General features: G+C 42.1%; 4 protein-coding genes across 8 annotated transcripts; 2 read left to right on the top strand and 2 right to left on the bottom strand.

Moving 5' to 3' along the window:
- The first annotated feature begins 393 nt into the window (after nucleotides 1–393).
- Nucleotides 394–5,998, top strand: LOC114434624 (cytochrome P450 3A30-like). Its single transcript, XM_028403946.1, has 14 exons — nucleotides 394–531; nucleotides 622–715; nucleotides 824–876; nucleotides 1,019–1,118; nucleotides 1,467–1,580; nucleotides 1,679–1,767; nucleotides 2,253–2,395; nucleotides 2,476–2,603; nucleotides 3,380–3,446; nucleotides 3,541–3,701; nucleotides 5,001–5,068; nucleotides 5,203–5,361; nucleotides 5,445–5,607; nucleotides 5,696–5,998. Exons 1-14 carry the CDS (start codon nucleotides 461–463, stop codon nucleotides 5,798–5,800), a joined length of 1,515 nt encoding a protein of 504 aa, XP_028259747.1. The 5' UTR covers nucleotides 394–460; the 3' UTR covers nucleotides 5,801–5,998.
- A 261-nt stretch (nucleotides 5,999–6,259) lies between these two features.
- gpank1 (G patch domain and ankyrin repeats 1) lies at nucleotides 6,260–8,913 on the bottom strand. The gene is made up of 4 exons (XM_028403997.1): nucleotides 7,992–8,913; nucleotides 7,772–7,913; nucleotides 7,619–7,694; nucleotides 6,260–6,923 (listed from the first exon to the last, which is right to left on the bottom strand). The coding sequence occupies exons 1-4, from the start codon at nucleotides 8,394–8,396 to the stop codon at nucleotides 6,482–6,484; spliced, it is 1,065 nt and encodes a 354-aa protein (XP_028259798.1). The 5' UTR covers nucleotides 8,397–8,913; the 3' UTR covers nucleotides 6,260–6,481.
- A 758-nt stretch (nucleotides 8,914–9,671) lies between these two features.
- Nucleotides 9,672–12,873, bottom strand: LOC114452615 (oocyte zinc finger protein XlCOF19-like). The gene is made up of 3 exons (XM_028432058.1): nucleotides 12,617–12,873; nucleotides 12,484–12,519; nucleotides 9,672–11,537 (listed from the first exon to the last, which is right to left on the bottom strand). The coding sequence occupies exon 3, from the start codon at nucleotides 10,632–10,634 to the stop codon at nucleotides 9,672–9,674; it is 963 nt and encodes a 320-aa protein (XP_028287859.1). The 5' UTR covers nucleotides 10,635–11,537; nucleotides 12,484–12,519; nucleotides 12,617–12,873.
- Nucleotides 12,874–13,313: 440 nt separating this feature from the next.
- On the top strand, nucleotides 13,314–19,431 carry LOC114434633 (cytochrome P450 3A30). Of its 5 annotated transcripts, none has more exons than XM_028403974.1 (14): nucleotides 13,314–13,451; nucleotides 13,542–13,635; nucleotides 13,744–13,796; nucleotides 13,930–14,025; nucleotides 14,462–14,575; nucleotides 14,674–14,762; nucleotides 14,942–15,084; nucleotides 15,164–15,291; nucleotides 17,679–17,745; nucleotides 17,840–18,000; nucleotides 18,299–18,366; nucleotides 18,510–18,668; nucleotides 18,752–18,914; nucleotides 18,990–19,431. In XM_028403974.1, the coding sequence occupies exons 3-14, from the start codon at nucleotides 13,791–13,793 to the stop codon at nucleotides 19,203–19,205; spliced, it is 1,410 nt and encodes a 469-aa protein (XP_028259775.1). In that variant the 5' UTR covers nucleotides 13,314–13,451; nucleotides 13,542–13,635; nucleotides 13,744–13,790; the 3' UTR covers nucleotides 19,206–19,431. The 5 variants fall into 5 exon arrangements, with proteins under 5 accessions (XP_028259775.1, XP_028259787.1, XP_028259766.1 ...); XM_028403986.1 differs by having other exon boundaries at nucleotides 13,744–13,804; nucleotides 13,929–14,025; nucleotides 19,006–19,431; XM_028403965.1 differs by having other exon boundaries at nucleotides 13,744–13,804; nucleotides 13,929–14,025.
- Nucleotides 19,432–21,415: the final 1,984 nt, after the last annotated feature.

Raw genomic sequence — 21,415 nt, 5'->3', positions numbered from 1 at the left:
GGAACTGAGAAGCATTTAATAATCTCAGTAATATCAGTTTTATTAGTTTGGTCACCATCATGTTTGTTTAAATTATATATACAACGAAATTACACAGCTTTGATTAGTAAGGCAGAAAAAATGCAAAGTTTAAGAGAACAGCTTTGAGCTCCTTTAATATATCTGTAGTCAAGGTGTTCTGTGAACAAAATGTCAGCTATATACATATAGATTTATTTTTTAGATTATTTATCAGAGTAATTTGGCACATTTCTCTCAATAAATCATTGTCAGTTAGCTTCTCTTAAACACGTTTTCTCCTAGTCTGTGCTTATACAAAAACATGTTGATAAATGTCTGTGAGGACGTGAGTGTGTTGGTGACCACACCTCTTGACTACGCAGTCAGAGTTCAGTTCACAAAGTGAACCACAACTCAGCTGAGCAAGCTGCGCAAGAGACGAGCTGCGCATGAGACAACCATGGGCTTCCTTCCTTTCTTCTCCCTAGAATCATGGCTTCTACTCATCGTATTTGTCTGCATATTTGTTATGTAAGAGACAGGCTCCTGTTAAAAAGCTGAAAGCTTAGTTTTTGCTGTGCATGTTTGACTTCATACACATGGTTCTTCTCTTCTGTGCAGGTATGGCTACTGGACTTTTGGAGTATTTGAGAAATTAGGGGTCCCAGGCACAAAGCCTGTGATGTACTGGGGGACGATTACCAGGCACAACCCTGTATGTAAATAACTTAAATGATTGATTTTCATCATTTTTGTCACTTGTCACTCACTGTGTGGAAAGGCACAGTAGGCTACATGATGTATGTGTGTTCCTTATAATCAGGTTTATTATCTGGGGGATGTTGAGTCTTTTCAAAAGTATGGCAGAGTATGGGGGTGAGTATTTTTAAACAGCATTTCTAATGCATGGTTTTGATCTTTGTTACTTTGCTGTTTGTGTCAACGCTGTTGTCGTACAAACCAGTTTCACAGTAAATGGTCAAACGTGGGCTAAACATGGTTTTGTTTGCACGTTCAGTATGTATGAGTTCAGGACTCCTGTCCTGGCAGTGATGGACCCTGACATGCTGAAAACTATCCTGGTGAAGGAAAGCTTCACTTATTTTACCAACCGGAGAGTGAGAACACACACACACACACACACACTGAACACAAATAGACAAATAGGTTTTGTGACAGGCTGGAAAGAAAGTGCAACACGTTCATTTACCATCCATTTCCCATGAAGTGTTGTCAGGGTAATTTGCAATGTTATGGCAAAGCAAGTATATCGTTTTTTTCCTGATTTTTCAAAATCAGGGCATAATTATTGAAAAAATAATTAAACATCCAGAGAAAATGTCATTTACTGATGTATTAGTGCTTATAGTATTTATTTATCTATGTGACTGTGGGAAAATATGCTGATAGTATCATCAGCTGTGAACACAGACACATATGAATCTGACCATTGTGCCCCTCTACAGAGGTTGCTTCTGAATGGGGATCTCTATGATGCTGTGTCTATTGTTGAAGATGATCACTGGAGACGGATTCGCAACATATTCTCTCCCTTATTCACCTCTGGTCGTGTAAAGGAGGTAGGAGAATGAGGAGATAACACACAAGAGCTTAGCACTTATATACCGTGTTCGTGTTCACCCCTTTATTTAATTGTCTCTCTCCGTCTGTGTTTAAGATGTTTAGCACCATGAAACATCATTCCCACAAACTGACATGCAGCCTTCAGTCTAAGGCCCAGAATGGAGAAGTTGTTAATATCAAAGAGTGAGTAGCGATGCTATGATGTTACGTAGCAAACTCCAGAGTGCTACCTGGAGCAGCCACACCACAACCAAATATGTTCATTAATGAGCTTGAATTGAGCCAGTTGGGCACAGCTCATTAAACTGATCCAGCTAAGTTTTCTAACCTCTTACCACCTGCGGTCAGTATTTTTTTCATTATTATCCAGCAGACAAATTCACTGTATCGGTGATTCTGTCATGATCCACAGTTTGTTTAGCACTGTTTGATTTCAATCTGTGATTTCGTAATTTATCTAGTAATCTGATCTTTTATGACCAGTTTTGTTGGATTTCCTGTTTTATTTATTATGATACTGTGTTCTGATTGCTCTTCGAACTGCATCCTGACAGATTCAGCATGTCCTCTTATTATTTAAAATTATGATTAAAAGATCGGACTGGCTGTAAACATAATGCCCCCAGCAGATCACTGTAAGGCCAGTATTACTGCATGTGTGTGTCTAGGTTCTTGGGACCCTACAGTATCGATGTGATGGTGAGCTGTACATTCAGTGTGGACATGGACACAATCAATAACCCTTCGAGTGCCCTCATCACCCACGCCTCAAAGCTGTTCAAAATCCCTACACGTCTTTTCATCTTGCAAGGTACTGTTTTTCAGGGTTTTTTTTCTTTCTCTGTCTTTTGTTCTAAAATCTAATTTTTTTTACCTCTTTTTTTTTCTCAGGGTTTTTTCCCTTCTTACTTCCCCTCTTGGAGCTAATGGACGTCTCCTTTTTCTCCAAGTCATCTACTGCATACTTTAAAACCATTTTTGATAAGATCAAAGCAGAGCGCTCTGATAGTTCAAAGAAGGTTCGAACAAAAACACAACAACGGGTTGTTTTTATATGGATATAATCTTATGTGTCTTATAGTGGACCACTATTGGACCTCATTGTGGAAAAGATAAATGTGGGGGTTACAGTTTAAAGAATAGTTCTAAGAGTCAAAAAAGTTTGAAAATGAGTATAAAGAGAGGTTAAACATCAGCAAGGTTTATGAGCATCTGTGTAAAAGACACTATTTCATACTATCTTTTGTATGGGGCTTTTGTGATGGGGGGCCTGGTGGTGGTAGGAACTTGCAGCAAAGTGGCTGCTTCTGAACTATAGCTGAGTCATATGGCTGAAGAATAACACTCCAGGTACTATCTAGGGCTAGGTCTAGCAGACAGGTACTGGAAGGGAGGCAGAAGTACAGAGCGCATATCCAAGCAATGGATGTCCACTGAATGCCTTAGAGTCTGTTTGGCAGCGACTAAGCATTTTTACAGGTTGATGCCTGAGATGTTGTACAGCTGGTAAGGCTCTGTAGCAGTTCCAGCACACACCTGCATCCACTCCTGAAAGTAAGCACATACAGAAAAATAAGCACAAGGAGATCTGTTCTAACCATCTGGAACTGCTGACCTCTAATTGTGTAAATGACCAAGACTGCAATAATGTAGAAGGTTTGGAACATTTCCATTTGACTGATTTTATTTTCATTCAAGTAATGAAAATGTTATCTATAAGCACCGCTTCAAATAGAAACTATTTTCAGGGGAAAGTATTTAGTTTTGCATTTGACTGTATCTGACCTGTTTCCAGAATGTGAGAGATATCCTTCAATATATGATCAACTCTCAGAACCCAGAAACAAACAAGCTAAATCAGGGTAACTATGTGCTTCATCATGTACATGAAGCATGCTTACATGCCTTCGCATCTCAGGTCTGACACGTTCCTGTCTGTCTGGTCCTCTCCGTCAGGTCTTACTGATCACGAGATCTTCTCCCAGGCAGCCCTGTTTGTGATGGCTGGTTACGAGACAAACACCACCACTCTTGTTTTCTTAGCCTATTGTTTGGCCACAAATCCTGATGTCATGATACGCCTGCAGGAGGAGATAGACTCTACTTTCCCAAACAAGGTACAAAACAGGGCCTTGAAAAAGTATTCATACCCCTAGAACTTTTTAACATTTTGTCACTTTACACAAACCTAAGTGTAATTTAAAAATGCTAAGCAAATATGAATCTGTTTAGTGTGGCGTGCATTGGTGTGCTGCAAGTCTTTTGGGGTATGTCTCTACCAGCTTTGCACGTCTACAGACTGAAATTCTTGCCCATTCTTTTTTGCAAAATATTTAAAGCTCAGCCAGATTGGATGGAGAGCGTCTGTGCAATTTTCAAGTCTCGCCACAGACGCTTAATAAGATTGAGGTCTGGACTTTGACATTGGGCGATTCTGACACATGAATATTCTTTGATGAAATCATTCCACTTTAGCTCTGGTTGTATGTTTAGGGTCATTGTCTTGCTGGAAGGTGAATCTCTTTCCCATTCTCAGGTCTTTTGCGGCCTCCAGTAGGTTTTTCTTCCAGGATTGCCCTGTGTTTAGTTCCATCCATCTTCCCATCAACACTGACCAGCTTCCCCGTCCCTGACCGGAGCACCTTCTTCAGCATATTTGCCGTGTCCCCTGCATGGCTTGTAGCAAACTTCAAACAGGACTTCTTATGTTTTTCTTTCTTTTTGCCACTCTTCCATAAAGGGCAGATATGTGGAGTACACAACGTATAGTTTTCCCGTAGACAGATTCTCCCACCTGAGCTGTGGATTTATCCAGCTCCTCCAGAGTGACCATGCTCTCCTTGCTCGGTCTGTCAGTTCAGGTGGACGGCCATGTCTTGGTAGGTTTTGTGGCATAACTTTTCCATCTTTCAATGATGGATTGAACAAAGCTTGGGATATGTTTTTTTATAACCCTGCTTCAAACTTCTCTGCAGCTTTATTCCTGACCTGTCCACTGAGCACCTTGGTCTTCATGATGAGTGTTCTCTAACAAACCACTCAGGCCTTCCCAGAACAGCTGTATTTATACTGAGACTAAATTACACACAGGTTTACTCTTTTACCTCATTAGGTGACTTCTGAAGGCGACTGATTGCGCTGAATACAAATGGATGGCACACTTTTCAGGTTTTTGCTTACAAACTTTGAAAACCATGTGTCACTTTCCACTTCACAATTATGTGTTACTTTGTGTTGGTCTATTACATAAAATTTCAATAAACTACATTTAAGTTTGTAAGTGAGGTGACAAAATGTGAAAAAGTTCATTCGGTATGAATACTTTTTCAAGGCCCTGTAGAAGTTTCAGGTTTATTCTTCCATTTTATTTCACTGATGAAGTGGTGTTTAAACAAGTTCTAATATGAACTGTGTAGGGTCCCATCCAGTATGAAGCTCTGGTGCAGATGGAGTACCTTGACTGTGTTTTCAATGAGTGTCTGAGGTAACAAGCTTGATTGACTATTTTACTAACCTATATTTTGTATGATGACACTGAATCAAACTCTTCTATCTGATCTACACAACAGCACATGGTCTTATTATTCCACTACATGTTAAAAATGTTCTTGTCAAAAGGCTCTATCCCTCCTCTGCACGTCTGGAACGAATGTCCAAAGAAAACGTCAAGATTAATGGAATCACAATTCCAAAGGACATGATTGTTACGGTTCCAGTCTACGCCCTGCACCGTGACCCCGAGCTGTGGCCAGAGCCAGAGACGTTCAACCCTGACAGGTAGCTGCCAGAATGCACTGTAAATTTTCACAGATTTTCAATACACAACTTGCATTTCTTCATGTACGTGTGTGTTTTTACAGATTCAGTAAGGAGAACAAGCAGCACATCAAGCCATACTCCTTCTTGCCTTTTGGGGTCGGGCCAAGGAATTGCGTGGGGATCCGGTTTGCTACGGTGATGATTAAACTGGCCTTGGTGGAAATTTTGCAGAACTACAGTTTCTCAGTCTGCAAAGAGACAGAGGTGATTATTATGCATCCATTACAAACTTTAGTCAACATGGTGAACTATATTTGTTTTTGAGAACAAACCATGCAGTTTGTCCCCTCAGATCCCTTTGCAGATGGATCCAGGGGTGTTCCTTGGGCCTCTTCGACCAATCAAATTAAAGCTGCTGACACGTTCTGTCACATCAGGAGGAGAGAAGTGCAACTAGGAAGTGATGATATGAGACTAAATGTGTATCTGCAGGACTTTGCCATGATTACAAGAATGTTGTTGAAAACAATCACTATCAGAGTAAAGCATTTTTATAACGATGATATGTAATGAACCTGCTTGTAGTTATTTTATGACATAGATTTGAATTGAGCACAACTGATTTCCCTCAATAAATGCTATTAGAAAAGTTGAATATTTTGTGTTGCACATTATATTTCTAATATCTTACCCCCAGTCTTTGAGGCGCAAGTGTTATCAAAGACCCAACTCTTTGATAACACTGAGGAGTGACACGCTGCTCTGGACATGTTTGCAGCTGCGGTAAAAACATGAAAAGGTACCTGTTGCTCCAACAAAGGGACAGTTCATAGTTGACTTGTGTAGTTCATTCACTAATCAAACAGGACAGGACAACTGCATACTACAAACAAACCTTTACATACAAATATTATCCATTTTATTACAAAATAAAAAAATGTCACCATAAAGATGACATACATCATATTCACACACACCAGGTACTAAAAAGGGACATATTATAAGCTCTGTGGTAGTGTCAACACAACCTTTATAAGCACCTTGCAGCTTTACAAACATGTTCACTCTTTTACCTAAAAACACACGAACGTGTCCTCATTTTTTATCTGCCTGGGGGAGAAGTCTTGGTGAGCAAGTGTCAAAGATAAAAAGAGGTACGAAAATCTCTTTCCCAGTTTTTATCTTTTTGCTCTTTTCTGTTACTTTCTTCCTTTTTCTGTCCTTTCTGCCCCTTCTGTTCATTGTCTCTGGATGGCGGTTTGATGGCATCATGATCTCTGGCTTTGAAGTGAGTAACTTTTGCTTTTTTCCCCTGTCCGTACCCCAAACCCATCTGATCCCTCTTTAACACAGTAGGGACTGGCTGTTTGGTCCCCTCTCCCTCTGGGCCAAGGCCTGTTCCTGGCTGCCAACCACAGCGAACCATCATCTTGTAGCTGTTGCTGGATGGGGGGAGGCAATAGTAGGGGGTAGGTGGAGGACGCCGGAGATTGAACTGATGCAGAGTGGAGGAGAGATGTGATGACAAGCTGCCGCTGCACTCGCTACGACACACGTCACACCACTGACGCTGGAGAGGACTGTGGTGAAAAAGACGGATATGGAAAGTTTACTTTTCTTGTCTAAACCTCGATGTTAACATGGGCATCTTTACAACTATAAATTAATGTGTTTACAGCCTGTTACAAAAATGGCCTATATCTCTATTGATATGCACTTTTGAATGATGACTGTATGTACTGATTTAGTCTTATAACTTGTATTACTGAGCATTAAACTTTTGTAGAGTTATGTGCAGGACTTAGATATATAAACTTTCGCCTGCTCACCTCGGCTCCACTCACACTCCTCCTCTATGCCTGTATTTTGCTTTAAGTGGACTCAGATGTTGTCAATATGGTTCCATTCAGAGCCTCCCATACAGAGGCTCTGAATGGTGAGCAAAGCACGTCATGTCATATTTATTTAGAGTCTATGGAATAGACATTTAGCCGACACAACTGTTTTAGTCTCTTTAGGAAATTTCCACCCAAACAAAGGAAAATGAGCACACCGCTCTCCATATCAATAGACTAGGTTTGGGCACAGCCACTTTGTAAATCAAGGTTCTTTCAGAGATAAGTTTGAACCAACTAGTTTGCACCAACATGACAAACAATGACCTCTTCCGATGCCTGTTTCGTCGCAATTCTACGTTTCTAGTCTATTGCACAGCCTATCTGAAAAAAGTATTTTTTTCCACTGTAGTTTAAGAAAAATACAAAAATGTGCTAACCTGTTGTTACGCTGCGAGTCCCTCTGAGTACTTCTCCCAAAGCCCATCAATTCCTCCACCACTTCATTATGGCCCGCTGGAACAGAAAAAAAAAGATGAGTTCTATTTTACTACCATTTTACAGGTTTGTTAATCTGGTTTGAGATGTTTTACCTTCCAGTGCCAGGTCTCTGGCATCCCTGCCTTGTATATCTACCACTCCAACCCAGGCTGCTCCATGCTGCAGCAGCAGCCCAACTGCGGATCTTTGGCCTGACCAGCTTGCACACATAAGAGCCGTCCAAAAGTAAGTATCCTGTGGGAGATAATACAAGCTCATGAAGCAAATGTAAAGATATGTCCAGTACAAGACACTGACATTCAAATATTATACCTGATAATTAATGTCGACCCCTCTTGCCAGCAGGTCTTTGAGGCCAGTGATGTCCCCCTCATGGGCACAGCGCAGTAATCTGAGTCCTTGGAGCTCCTGGGACCTTTCTGAGTAGCTTGTGCCACTCATTTGATGACCTTCATTTCCACCACTTTGCACTACAGAAGTCTGAACCTGCTGCGCTCTTCTCCTCACTCTTCTAATGGATTCTCTGTTCTTTTGTCTATTTTGATGGTTTGTGCGTGATCCAGCTCTGACTTTGTCATCTTTCATTAAGTCTTCGTAAAACTTCCTAGCCTCATCCCCACTGAGCACACTGCCTGTTTTCGGCCCGTTTTCGGATCGTGTTGATTCAATGCTAAAGATATCCTGCTGACTGGCAGGAGTAAAGCCTAAAGCAGCCATAAGGGAATACTCGTGGCAGAAAGCGTAACGCGTAATGCTATTTTATTTAAAGCTAGCTTTATTAATATACAATATTTTAGAAAACGGTAGCTGTACTGATCTTACTATGCATACAAGATGACCGTCTGTGGCAGCCATCAGTTGAAACTTACTTTACATTCTGTCTATTTAAAGACAAGAATCTACACAATATTTCCCATAAACCACAAACCTCATCCACTCATCCGAATACCACTAGCAGATAACAAAACACGCTATGTAACCTTGTACGAGACGTTTCTAGCTCATAGATCCCATATACGTGCTAGCTTGCTAGCTACCAAACATTAGCTTTTACGCACTTGAACGTTGCTTTACTTGTGGTTACCTTAAGTTTTCAGGTCGTCATAACTGAAGTTGCCTAACAACGCAAATAAGACGAAAACAAGATGTAAAATATGGACTGATTGGTTTGTTTAAGAGCAGAAGGCGTCAAGCTATTGAAGCTAATGCTGCTCCTCTTGTGGAAAACAAAAACTAGCTGCGATCTGTCGTGCCTAAAATTTGTGTGCTGCCCCCTGTCGGATCGGATGTTTTATTGCATTTTACGTTTCAACTATTAAAACGTGTTTATAACTTTAAAAGTTAAATATTAACTTTATCTAGCTGGCTGAATATGATTTGAGCAAAAGTGCAAAAATGTTGAAAGCACAGATCTTCCAAATAAAACAAATTATACAGAGAGACTATTAAACAGAATGTCAGACAGAACAAAAGTCATTATCAATGTCTTTTGGAATAACCTTTCTTCATTATCCTGATTTAATATTAATTTCTCATCTGTTGTATTGACTTCCTCATGTCTGCAGGGCTTTTATCAACATTGATTTATGAAAATGTATATTTTGACAATAAGATAACCTTACCGCCGATAGCAGTGAAGCTTATCTGATACTGCTTGGTCATAAATCAGCTCAGTACATGTCAAAAGAGGACAATTAAGTGTCACATTTCTTCACAGAGCTCATTTAATTCTGTTTATTCCTAAATGACTCACTTTCCTACCTACATTCTTACACAGTTGTAGTAGTTTTATTTTCATGGCACTTTTTCTAAATAGAGTAACAAAATGCTTTCTTACAGATTCACTTCAACAAAAATATCAGAAAGTGAAAATAAATTCACATGTTGACAACATACATTGACATGAACAAGAAGAAGACTACTGGACTGTGACTTCTGAAGGCTTTTAGTGCCCAGTTGAGCGACTGTGATTGTATTCAGTTGTGTCAAAGTTCACAAGATGCTCATTAGTGTGACAGTTGACAGGTGACAGTGTTTTATGAGGACATGCCAGGCACAAAGTTGACCATCATGCAGAATTGTTGCATTGAATATCTCCCCGGTGTGTATCCGCATGTGGACGTTCAGCTTGTCTTTGCTGATAAAGCGCTTGCTGCAGCAGGTGCATGCGTATGGTTTATCACCCGTGTGGTAACGCTGGTGCATCTTCAGCTCTGTCATGCGGCCGTAAGTCCTGCCACACTCGGGGCACTTATAGCTGGGCCGTACCTCCATGTGCTGCCTGCTGTGCAGGCGCAGGCCGCTGGATGAACTGAAGGTCTTAGTGCACTGTGAACACTTGAAAGGTTTCTCTCCAGTGTGGATCTGGCTGTGTAACCTGAGGCTGGCAGAAGAGGGAAAGCCATTGCCACAGATGGAGCAGAGGTGAGGCCTCTCGCCTGTGTGGATGGACAGGTGCTTCTCCAGCTTGTTCTTGTTCAGGAAAGTCTTGCCGCAGTCGGAGCAGACCAACGGCTGCTCCCCCTCGTGTGAGCTCATGTGCTCTGTCAGCTCCATCAGTGTGCAGAAAGCATAATCACAGCGAGTGCATGAATAGGGCCGCTCCTTCCTGAGCTTCCTGTGTTTGAGGCAATGCTGCTCTAGATCTTCCTTCTCCACAAAGGTTTCAATACAAATGGTGCACTGGTATGGCCTTTCCTCAATATGAGTCCGCAGATGATACTTCAGAGCTGTTAACTGTAGGAAGACAGTGTCACAGTGTGGACATCTAGACTCTCGTCTCCTGTGGACCATCATGTGCCTCTTATAGTGAGAAAGTTTGAGGATGTGTTTGGAGCACAGTGAACAGTAGTAGTGTCCATTTTGGTGACTATGCACATGCTTCTTCAGTGCATACTCCACCTTAAACTTCTTCCCACAAATGCTGCAGGAGTAAGACTTCCGATGAGCCTCCATGTGTTTCTCCAGTTCTTCTGGACTGCCAAAGGTTTCGTCACATTTGGGACATGTCCCATTGTTTTCCTTCTCATGAATCTCCAGGTGCTTGTTGAGATCTTCTGGAAAGGCAAAGTCCTTCTGGCAATCGGGGCAAGTGTAACACTCAGCGTTTGCGGTTTTGCGATGGGTCACTATGTGACTTGCTTACGTCTCTGAAGCGCCTGTTGTCGCACAAGGGACAGCAGGGTCCTTTTAGGTTGATTGAAGCTGGGACAAACTCTTCATCATTGTCATCATAGTTTTTGATGATGAGGCTTCAGTATCATCACTGACACCATTGCTAGCTCCATCCTCCCATCCTCGTGATGATGATGAGGCTTCTTCATCATCGCATGTTATATTATCTGCCCGATTAACCTGACTAGCACTCTTAGACTCACCGTCACTATAGTACTGCTTATCATTGCTGTAGTAGTAGTTATCTTTGTGCCTTTGTGGGGTTTTTTTAAAGCATGGCTTTACTTTTGCCCTCTCCTCCCCACGCCGTGGCCTCCCTCTTTTTTTCACAACTTTCGTGGATTTTTCAGCACACTCCGCACAGGTCATAACATGTGACTTGTGCATCCTCTTCTGATTTTAAAACCCCTCAGAGCTGCCTAACTTTTTCCCACAGGTAGTGCAGACATGTTGGCTTGTACTGTGCTGGTTCTTCAGGTCTTGGGTCACGTGGTACGACTGCTTATCTTGAACATTCTTCTTGTGCTGTTGCTTGCTGTTTTTGCGGGGGCGACCTTTGCGTGTTGTTGAGGTTTTAACCTTAAGTGGTTTCGTTTCTTTTCTTTCCTCACCACGCCGAGGCCTTCCACGCTTGGCCTTCTTCTGAACAGGGGGGTCTAAATCGTCTCCGATGTCCACACAGACCTCGTGAATTTTAAACAGATGAGGCTCATTTAAAACAGATTCCACCTCATTACCAATAACCAATGCTGTCTCTAAGGTTAAAGTGTCCCTAACCAGCAGCAGCCTCTCTCTGAGTTGTGGGTAGTTTGTCTTCTCGATCAGCTGTTCCAGGATTAGTTTGTCATGTAAGTGTCCATAGTTACAAGGACTCAGCAGTTCTTCCAATGATAAGACAAACTGATGTAAAGTTTCTCCAGGCATCTGAGCCCTTTGGTGGAATTTAAGGCGGTGCATCTGAGTGGTCTGATCACAGCTGAAGTAAGCAGTCAGCGCTGAGATGGCTGCCGAGTACGTGCTTTCATTCGGGATCAGTGTGGTGAGGATATTCTCCCCTCTGGGCCAAGGCAGTTTTTTAGGAGTAAACATTTAGTGTAGTCAATCAGCTCTTTTTCACCAAGTGCTTTAATATAGTGTTCAAAGGATTTAAGCCATTTAGGCCAAAGGATGCTGGGTTTACCATGGACAGGTAAGAAAGATGGAGGTGGGGACAGGATTATCAGCAGTGGTTCTGGGAGTCAGGGCCGGCCCAAGCCTTTATAGGGCCCTAAGCAAAATTTCATACCACCACCTCAGCATCAGATGCTTCATCATCCTATAGGCTGCACTGTGTGTGTAACATACCCCCTATCATTACCATACCATCTTGTTTGTATTAATCAGTGTTATTAAAAAATATATATATATATATATATTTTATCATGGACTTTTGTTGCTCTTGGGGGCCCTAAGCGACTGCATAGCTCGCATATGCCTTGGGCCTGCTGGGAGTGGCTCCAACTGCAAGGAGAGCTCCTGTTTTATCAGCTCCTCTTCTACTACAGTTTTTTCATCCATTGCTAGTTTTATAATGCAGATTTCATTTCATTTACAGGAGATACTTTCTTTTCGGAATTAAGGTGTCACCCACTTTGTCTCGTCTGCCAGCGAGGTCCATCAAGGTAAACTGAAAAATAAACACAAGTTTGTTTCAGACTCAGTGACTTTGTTGAACTAAAATACACACTTAACAAAAACATAGAAAATACAAAACATTCATTAACCTTTCTGTATGCCAGCATGGTGCCAAAAAACAGGACAGGGTTTGGACCAGGGATACCCAATTTCCTGAATGTCCCATATGGCCAATAGGTATACCTGTAAAACAAGAAAAGAGAGAAAAAGGTTGAGACAGCTCTAACACAAGCAGCAGTGTGATGAGGGCAACCTGCAGGGTCCATGTTTCAGTTGACAAAAAGAAAAAGTAGCCCATCTTCTCTCAGGGGAAACACAGCCTTCTCTGAGGTCCTTTAGCACAACCACAGGCTTTTTTATCCCCGTCTGCACCCACCTGTTGCGTGACAACAGAAGTGTGTGAGAGTTTAACCTATTGTAGCAAACACAGCAACGTCAGGTGAATGATTGACAGAAAGGAACTGAGAAGCATTTAATAATCTCAGTAATATCAGTTTTATTAGTTTGGTCACCATCATGTTTGTTTAAATTATATATACAACGAAATTATACAGCTTTGATTATTAAGGCGGAAAAAAAGAGTTTAAGAGAACAGCTTTGAGCTCCTTTGATTTTTTAGATTATTTATAAGAGTAATTTGGCACATTTCAAATAAATGATTGTCAGATAGCTTCTCTTAAACACGTTTTCTCCTAGTCTGTGCTTATACAAAAACATATTGATACATGTCTGTGTGTACGTGAGTGTGTTGGTGACCACACCTCCAGACTACGCAGTCAGAGTTCAGTTCACAAAGTGAACCACAACTCAGCTGAGCAAGTTGCGCAAGAGACGAGCTGCGCATGAGACAACCATGGGCTTCCTTCCTTTCTTCTCCCTAGAATCATGGCTTCTACTCATCGTATTTGTCTGCATATTTGTTATGTAAGAGACAGGCTCCTGTTAAAAAGCTGAAAGCTTAGTTTTTGCTGTGCATGTTTGACTTCATACACATGGTTCTTCTCTTCTGTGCAGGTATGGCTACTGGACTTTTGGAGTATTTGAGAAATTAGGGGTCCCAGGCACAAAGCCTGTGATGTACTGGGGGACGGTTACCCAGGACAACCCTGTATGTAAATAACTTAAATGATTGATTTTCATCATTTTTGTCACTTGTCACTCACTGTGTGGAAAGGCACAGTAGGCTACATGATGTATGTGTGTTCCTTATAATCAGGTTTATTATCTGGCTGATGTTGAGTCTTTTCAAAAGTATGGCAGAGTATGGGGGTGAGTATTTTTAAACAGCATTTCTAATGCATGGTTTTGATCTTTGTTACTTTGCTGTTTTCAGTCAACGCTGTTGTCCTACAAACCAGTTTCACAGTAAATAGTCTAGACATGGTTTTGTTTGCACGTTCAGTATGCGCTCAGGACTCCTGTACTGGCAGTGATGGACCCTGACATGCTGAAAACTATCTTGGTGAAGGAAAGCTTCACTTATTTTACCAACCGGAGAGTGAGAACACACACACACACACTGAACACAAATAGACAAATAGGTTTTGTGACAGGCTGGAAAGAAAGTTATACAAGTTCATTTACTATCCATTTCCCATGAAGCATTTGAATGTTGTTTTCAGGGTAATGTGCAAAGTTATCGCAAGGCAACTATGTCATCAGTTTTTTTAATTGAAAACAGAGGTAAAGGTCATTGTTTAATCCCTTTTCAAAATCAGGGAATAATTAGATTGAAAGATAATTTAACATCCAGAGGAAATTTCATTTACTGATGTATTAGCGCCCATAGTATTTATTTGTCTATGTTACTGTGCATGCTTCATTTATGTCTAATTAATGCAATTTTGGGAAAATATGTTGATGGTAGGATAACATTGGTATCATCAGCTGTGAACACAGACACATATGAATCTGACCATTGTGCCCCTCTACAGAGGTTGCGTCTGAATGGGGATCTCTATGATGCTGTGTCTATTGTTGAAGATGATCAATGGAGACGGATTCGCAACATATTCTCTCCCTTATTCACCTCTGGTCGTGTAAAGGAGGTAGGAGAATGAGGAGATAACACACAAGAGCTTAGCACTTATATACCGTGTTCGTGTTCACCCCTTTATTTAATTGTCTCTCTCCGTCTGTGTTTAAGATGTTTAGCACCATGAAACATCATTCCCACAAACTGACATGCAGCCTTCAGTCTAAGGCCCAGAATGGAGAAGTTGTTAATATCAAAGAGTGAGTAGCGATGCTATGATGTTACGTAGCAAACTCCAGAGTGCTACCTTCTGATGTTTTATGAACGGTTTTGGTGGATTTAAAATTATGATTAAAAGATCGGACTGGCTGTAAACATACTGCCCCCAGTTAACCAGCAGATCACTGTAAGGCCAGTATTACTGCATGTGTGTGTCTAGGTTCTTGGGACCCTACAGTATCGATGTGATGGTGAGCTGTACATTCAGTGTGGACATGGACACAATCAATAACCCTTCGAGTGCCCTCATCACCCACGCCTCAAAGCTGTTCAAAATCCCTACACGTCTTTTCATCTTGCAAGGTACTGTTTTTCAGGGTTTTTTTCTTTCTCTGTCTTTTGTTCTAAAATCTAATTTTTTTTACCTCTTTTTTTTTCTCAGGGTTTTTTCCCTTCTTACTTCCCCTCTTGGAGCTAATGGACGTCTCCTTTTTCTCCAAGTCGTCTACTGCATACTTTAAAACCATTTTTGATAAGATCAAAGCAGAGCGCTCTGATAGTTCAAAGAAGGTTCGAACAAAAACACAACAACGGGTTGTTTTTATATGGATATAATCTTATGTGTCTTATAGTGGACCACTATTGGACCTCATTGTGGAAAAGATAAATGTGGGGGTTACAGTTTAAAGAATAGTTATACAAGTCAAGAAAGTTTGAAAATTAGTATAAAGAGAGGTTAAACATCAAGTCACGTCAAGGTTTATGAGCATCTGCAGGGCTCTAGACTAACTTTTTGCACTGGTTGCACCGGTGCGCCTAACCTTTTTTTCTTGGGTGCACCGGCACAAAAGTTAGGTGCACCGCATCACACATCACACAGCAGTTTGTTTTTTAATCACTGTCCATATATTTTATGGATCAGGCCTTAACTTGACACCTATCCTAATACAGAAGCTCTTTTCATCTTCTCTCATCATCTGCAGCTACATCTACTGTTTACCTGACGGCCTCACAGGGCTGTAGCCAAAGTTTTAGAAATACTGAGGTCCAAAAATTGATCTCTAGGAAATATGAACGGGCTTAATAATCACATATCATCCTAAACTGACTTTGGACCTTGTTTAATGAACACAGGTAAATACAAATAAATAAATACATATACTGAGAGTACTCATTCAAATTATGGACAAACCAGCCAACAGGTCTGCCTGTCAGAAATCCATCATGAAGATTCAAAGTTACAGCACTCTTCAGTTCCCTGTTTGCTTTCTCTCTGTATTTTCTGGCTGTCGCTCCTCACTTATCTATCTGGCAATGGGAATTCAAAATTATTTAAATTATATACACCTTTATTTATTTAATAGTTGTGATTGAGATATATATTTTGTTTTCTTCAACACGTTTTTAATGCAGCTACAGTATCTCTTCTCTCATCTTCCTCACCTTTCTTCCTCAGTTTCTCCTCTGTCTCCTCTCTTTCTAAAGCTGAGCTCCAGCTGACGGACTTTTCATTCTGTCTGTTACAGTTTCAGCTGTATGCAGATATCATACTGGCAGACAATGCTCCACTGTAGCAGGATAATAACAATACTGTTTAAATGGGCGTTCATCATGTAACCATGTTCTATAACTCCTTAAACCAGCTGACTGCTCGGCCTTCATGGATGGAACCACACAGGTTGTTCAGTCTGTGATGATGCTACGAGCACGTCACGCCCCCTCCCTGAACCGGCTCGTTATCATCACTCATTCAGGTCAACAGCAAATTAGCATAGTAGCAACAAATCCTCCTCCTCCGCTGTATGTTCACTTAAACTGCGGTTTCTGCTGTTCAGCAGCGAAACGTCTTTAATACCTGTCTGTCTGTGTGTGCGTGCTACAGTCAGAGGGCCGTATGAGTTCTGCACACACGTTTTAAAAAGTCCGGGCCGAAACGACTTTGTTCTCGTCACCTCGGGAACACGAACAGATTTCTCCGTTCTCGTGGAGTATGGAACAAGCTTTATCACACAGCATCAGCTCTACGCAGCATATGTCCGCGTTCTTCTTCTGAATGTTCGGTCTCAGCTGACCGCAGCAGACACGTTTTCAAAGACACACACACAGAGGTCCCGCCCTTCACCGTCTCTGATTGGCTTAGACCACGATATGAGCCTGATGTGTGTCTGTTGCTGGACCACAGGGAGACTTTTGAGAGTCGCAGAGAATGTATCTCCCTCTTACAGCTGGTCGTACCGGTGCGACCTCTGATATTTTTTGGTTGCACCTTTGAGAAATTAGGTCGCATGTGCGCCCAAAATGGTCGCACTCTAGAGCCCTGATCTGTGTAAAATGCATGGAGCTTGCATTTCATACTATCTTTTGTATGGTGCCTTTGTGGTGGGGGGTCTGATGGTGGTAGGAACTGGCAGCAAAGTGGCTGCTTCTGAACTATAGCTGAATGGTCATGTGGCTGGAGGGTAGCACTCCAGGTCCTATTTAGGGCTAAGTCTAGCAGACAGGTACTTGGGTTGGAGCTGAGGCCTGTAGAGGTGAAGGGAGCCAGGCAGAAATACAGAGTGCATATCCAAGCAATGGATGTCCTCTGAATGCCTTGAGCAGCAGAGTCTGTTTGGCAGCGACTAAGCATTTGTTGTACAGCTGGTAAGGCTCTGTAGCAGTTCCATCACACACCTGCATCCACTCCTGAAAGTAATCACATACAGAAAAATAAGCACAAGGAGATCTGTTGTACCTGAGGAGGTTCTAACCATTGGTATCTAATCTGGAACTGCTGACCTCTAATAGTGTAAATGACCAAGGCTGCAATAATGTAGAAGGATTGGAACATTTCCATTTACTAATTTTATTTTCATTCAAGTAATGAAAATGTTATCTATAAGCACCGCTTCAAATAGAAACTATTTTCAGGGGAAAGTATTTAGTTTTGCATTTGACTGTATCTGACCTGTTTCCAGAATGTGAGAGATATCCTTCAATATATGATCAACTCTCAGAACCCAGAAACAAACAAGCTAAATCAGGGTAACTATGTGCTTCATCATGTACATGAAGCATGCTTACATGCCTTCGCATCTCAGGTCTGACACGTTCCTGTCTGTCTGGTTCTCTCCGTCAGGTCTTACTGATCACGAGATCTTCTCCCAGGCAGCAATGTTTGTGATGTCTGGTTACGAGTCAAACACCACCACTCTTGTTTTCTTAGCCTATTGTTTGGCCACAAATCCTGATGTCATGATACGCCTGCAGGAGGAGATAGACTCTACTTTCCCAAACAAGGTACAAAACAGGGCCTTGAAAAAGTATTCATACCCCTTGAACTTTTTTTGTCACTCTACAACCACAAACTTAAGTGTAATTTATGTACTAGACCAACACAAAGTAGCACATAATTGTGGAGTGGAATGAATGATACATGGTTTTCAACATTATAAGCAAATAAAAATCTGATTAGTGCATCAAGTTTGTGGTTGTAACTGTACTTTTTCAAGGCCCTGCAGAGGTTTATGGGTTTATTCTTCCATTTTATTTCACTGATGAAGTGGTGTTTAAACAAGTTCTAATATGAACTGTGTAGGGTCCCATCCAGTATGAAGCTCTGGTGCAGATGGAGTACCTTGACTGTGTTTTCAATGAGTGTGTGAGGTAATTAGCTTTTACTTGATTGACACCATTTTACTAACCTGTATTTTGACACTGAATCAAACTCTTTTATCTGACCTACACCAAAGCAAATGGTCTTAAGTGTTATTCCACTACAGACATGTTAAAAATGTTCTTGTCAAAAGGCTCTATCCCTCCTCTGCACGTCTGGAACGAATGTCCAAAGAAAGCGTCAAGATTAATGGAATCACAATTCCAAAGGACATGATTGTTACGGTTCCAGTCTACGCCCTGCACCGTGACCCCGAGCTGTGGCCAGAGCCAGAGACGTTCAACCCTGACAGGTAGCTGCCAGAATGCACTGTAAATTTTCACAGATTTTCAATACACAACTTGCATTTCTTCATGTACGTGTGTGTTTTTACAGATTCAGTAAGGAGAGCAAGCAGCACATCAAGCCATACTCCTTCTTGCCTTTTGGGGTCGGGCCAAGGAATTGCGTGGGGATCCGGTTTGCTACGGTGATGATTAAACTGGCCTTGGTGGAAATTTTGCAGAACTACAGTTTCTCAGTCTGCAAAGAGACAGAGGTGATTATTATGCATCCATTACAAACTTTAGTCAACATGGTGAACTATATTTGTTTTTGAGAACAAACTATGCAGTTTGTCTGCCCCCCAGATCCCTTTGCAGATGGACCCAGGGTTGTTCGTTGGGCCTCTTCGACCAATCAAATTAAAGCTGCTGACACGTTCTGTCACATCAGGAGGAGAGAAGTGCAACTAGGAAGTGATGATATGAGACTAAATGTGTATCTGCAGGACTTTGCTATGATTACAAGAATGTTGTTGGAAAAAAAAAATCGTCACTATCAAAAGTGAAGCATTTTTGTAACGATGACATGTAATGAACCTGCTTGTAGTTATTTCATGACGTAGATTATTTGAATTGAGCACAAGTGTGCACTATTTCCCTTAATAATGCAATTGGAAAAGTTGCATAATTTGTGATACACATTATATTTCTAAAATGTTGTTGCACAACATCTGAAGTAGACTGGATTTTGACAGAATAAAGGCCACATGTTGTGTCATCACCGGCTAATGGTCTTTGACTTCATGGTTTGCTTCTTAAAAATCTTGAAAGCATCCATCAACATGTAAACAAACTAAAGTCTCCAGTCATTGAGACGCAATCTCTCAAACATTATAAAGATCCAGCTCTTTTATAACACAGTGAGATTGTGGCACCACCACAAAAATGAGAAAAATATATGTGCATGTGTAAATGTATGTTTCCTTCCTGTTTGGGGAGAAGTGTTTCCTATGTCATGCTGGTTAGCTGGGTGTGGCTTAACTTTTAGAAAAGTGTGAGTGAGAAATGTTTGGGGAGGGGGAGAGATAGTATGTAGAACAGGGAAGGAAAGGAGTCTGTGGTTCTTCTGGGCCTACGGAGAGTTTCTGTCAAAAGGGGGCCCTTTAACAGGTCGCTGTGGTTCACAGTTAGATTGGTGATGTCCCACTGAGCACTGGTTTCCCGGCCAGTGCAATGTGGTCTTTTTGGGGCAGTGGTAGTAGTAGAGCATCCAATCCAATTAAATTGGTGGTTCGATCTCAACTCCTCCCTAGTCACTGTTGTGTGGCACTTTACCTGCAGTGCCTCCAGTGTACTAACTGGTGTGGCGCGCCTTGCCGGTCATTATATGACATCGCTTGGCAGCAGCCTCAAGAAATTTCCCCTCTTCGAACAATCAAATCCAGTCATCAAACAGGTTAAGCTCTGGACACCTGAGACTGAGGGCACATTGCAGGACTGTTTTGCTACCACAGACTGGGGTATGGTTAAAGCTGCAGCCACTCTGGAGGACTCTTCTGTCAGTGTACAGGATTATGCTGACTATGTGACTGGGTACATCAGCACTTGTGTGGACAACATTGTGCCTACCATTCAAGTCAGGAAGATTCCCAACCAGAAGCCCTGGATAAACAGCCAGGTACGTCACAGCGTGCTAACTCCACTGCATTTACAGTGAGACTGAGTACAAAGCTGCGAAGTATGGACTGAGAAAGGCCATCACAGCAGCCAAGAAGCAGTACAGAGAGAATCTGGGCGGCTTCTATTCCACTGCTGACTCCGGGGGCATGTGCATGTGCAGATCACAGACTACAGAAGCAGCTCTAACACCATCAGCTCCGCAGACAGCCTGCCCGATGACCTCAACACTTTTTACACCCGCTTCGAGACCTCCACTGCCCACACAGAGAGGAGGCCCACAGACATCTGGACCCCTGCACCCCCCTCACCCCTACCAGTCGTCTCATCAGCCCAGGTGAACAAAGCTCTGAGGAGCATCAACCTCTGCAAAGTGGCAGGACCAGACAACATTTCTGGACGAGCTATAAGAGCATGTGCCAACGAGCTGACAGACGCTCTCACCTCCATATTCAACCTCCCCTCTCACACCTGGAGAATAAAGACTCCTACATCAGGATGCGCTTTATTGACTACAGCTCCGCGTTCTATACAGTCATCCCCCACAAGCAGCTTTTACAGCTGCGTCGTTGAGTCCATCCTGACCAGCTGCATCACCGCGTGGTATGGCAGCTCTACCGCCATGGACCGCAAACGCCTGGTGAAGACTAAGATCACCAGGACTCCTCTGCCCTCTCTGCAGAGCATCTACCAGCGCAGAGTCCACAGGAGAGCTGCCTCCATCATCAAGGACCCCTCCCACCCCCAACAAGGTCTGTTCACTCTCCTCCCCTCAGGCCGGAGGTACAGGAGTGTGAAGTGCAGGACCACCAGACTCAGGAACTCTCCAGACTCTCTCTTTCCCTCTGCCATCAGACTCCTCAACAGCTGACAGGAGTCTGTAACAATGGACTGTACCCCGCACATACTGACTGTTTACACACTGACATGTAACACACATACATACTGACATGTTTACATGCAGTAAGAGTAACTGCAATACTGTTTATCTATTTATTTCTTTATGCACCTTAATATCCAGTCCAATAACATGTACAATTGTTTACCTCCTGACAGTTTTTGCACTATGATTCATTCTCTGCTCAATTGCACAACAGCT

This window comes from Parambassis ranga, chromosome 1, assembly GCF_900634625.1.
Source record: "Parambassis ranga chromosome 1, fParRan2.1, whole genome shotgun sequence".
Classification (NCBI taxonomy): Eukaryota; Metazoa; Chordata; class Actinopteri; family Ambassidae; genus Parambassis; species Parambassis ranga.
This window is presented reverse-complemented; position numbering and strand designations above follow the sequence as displayed.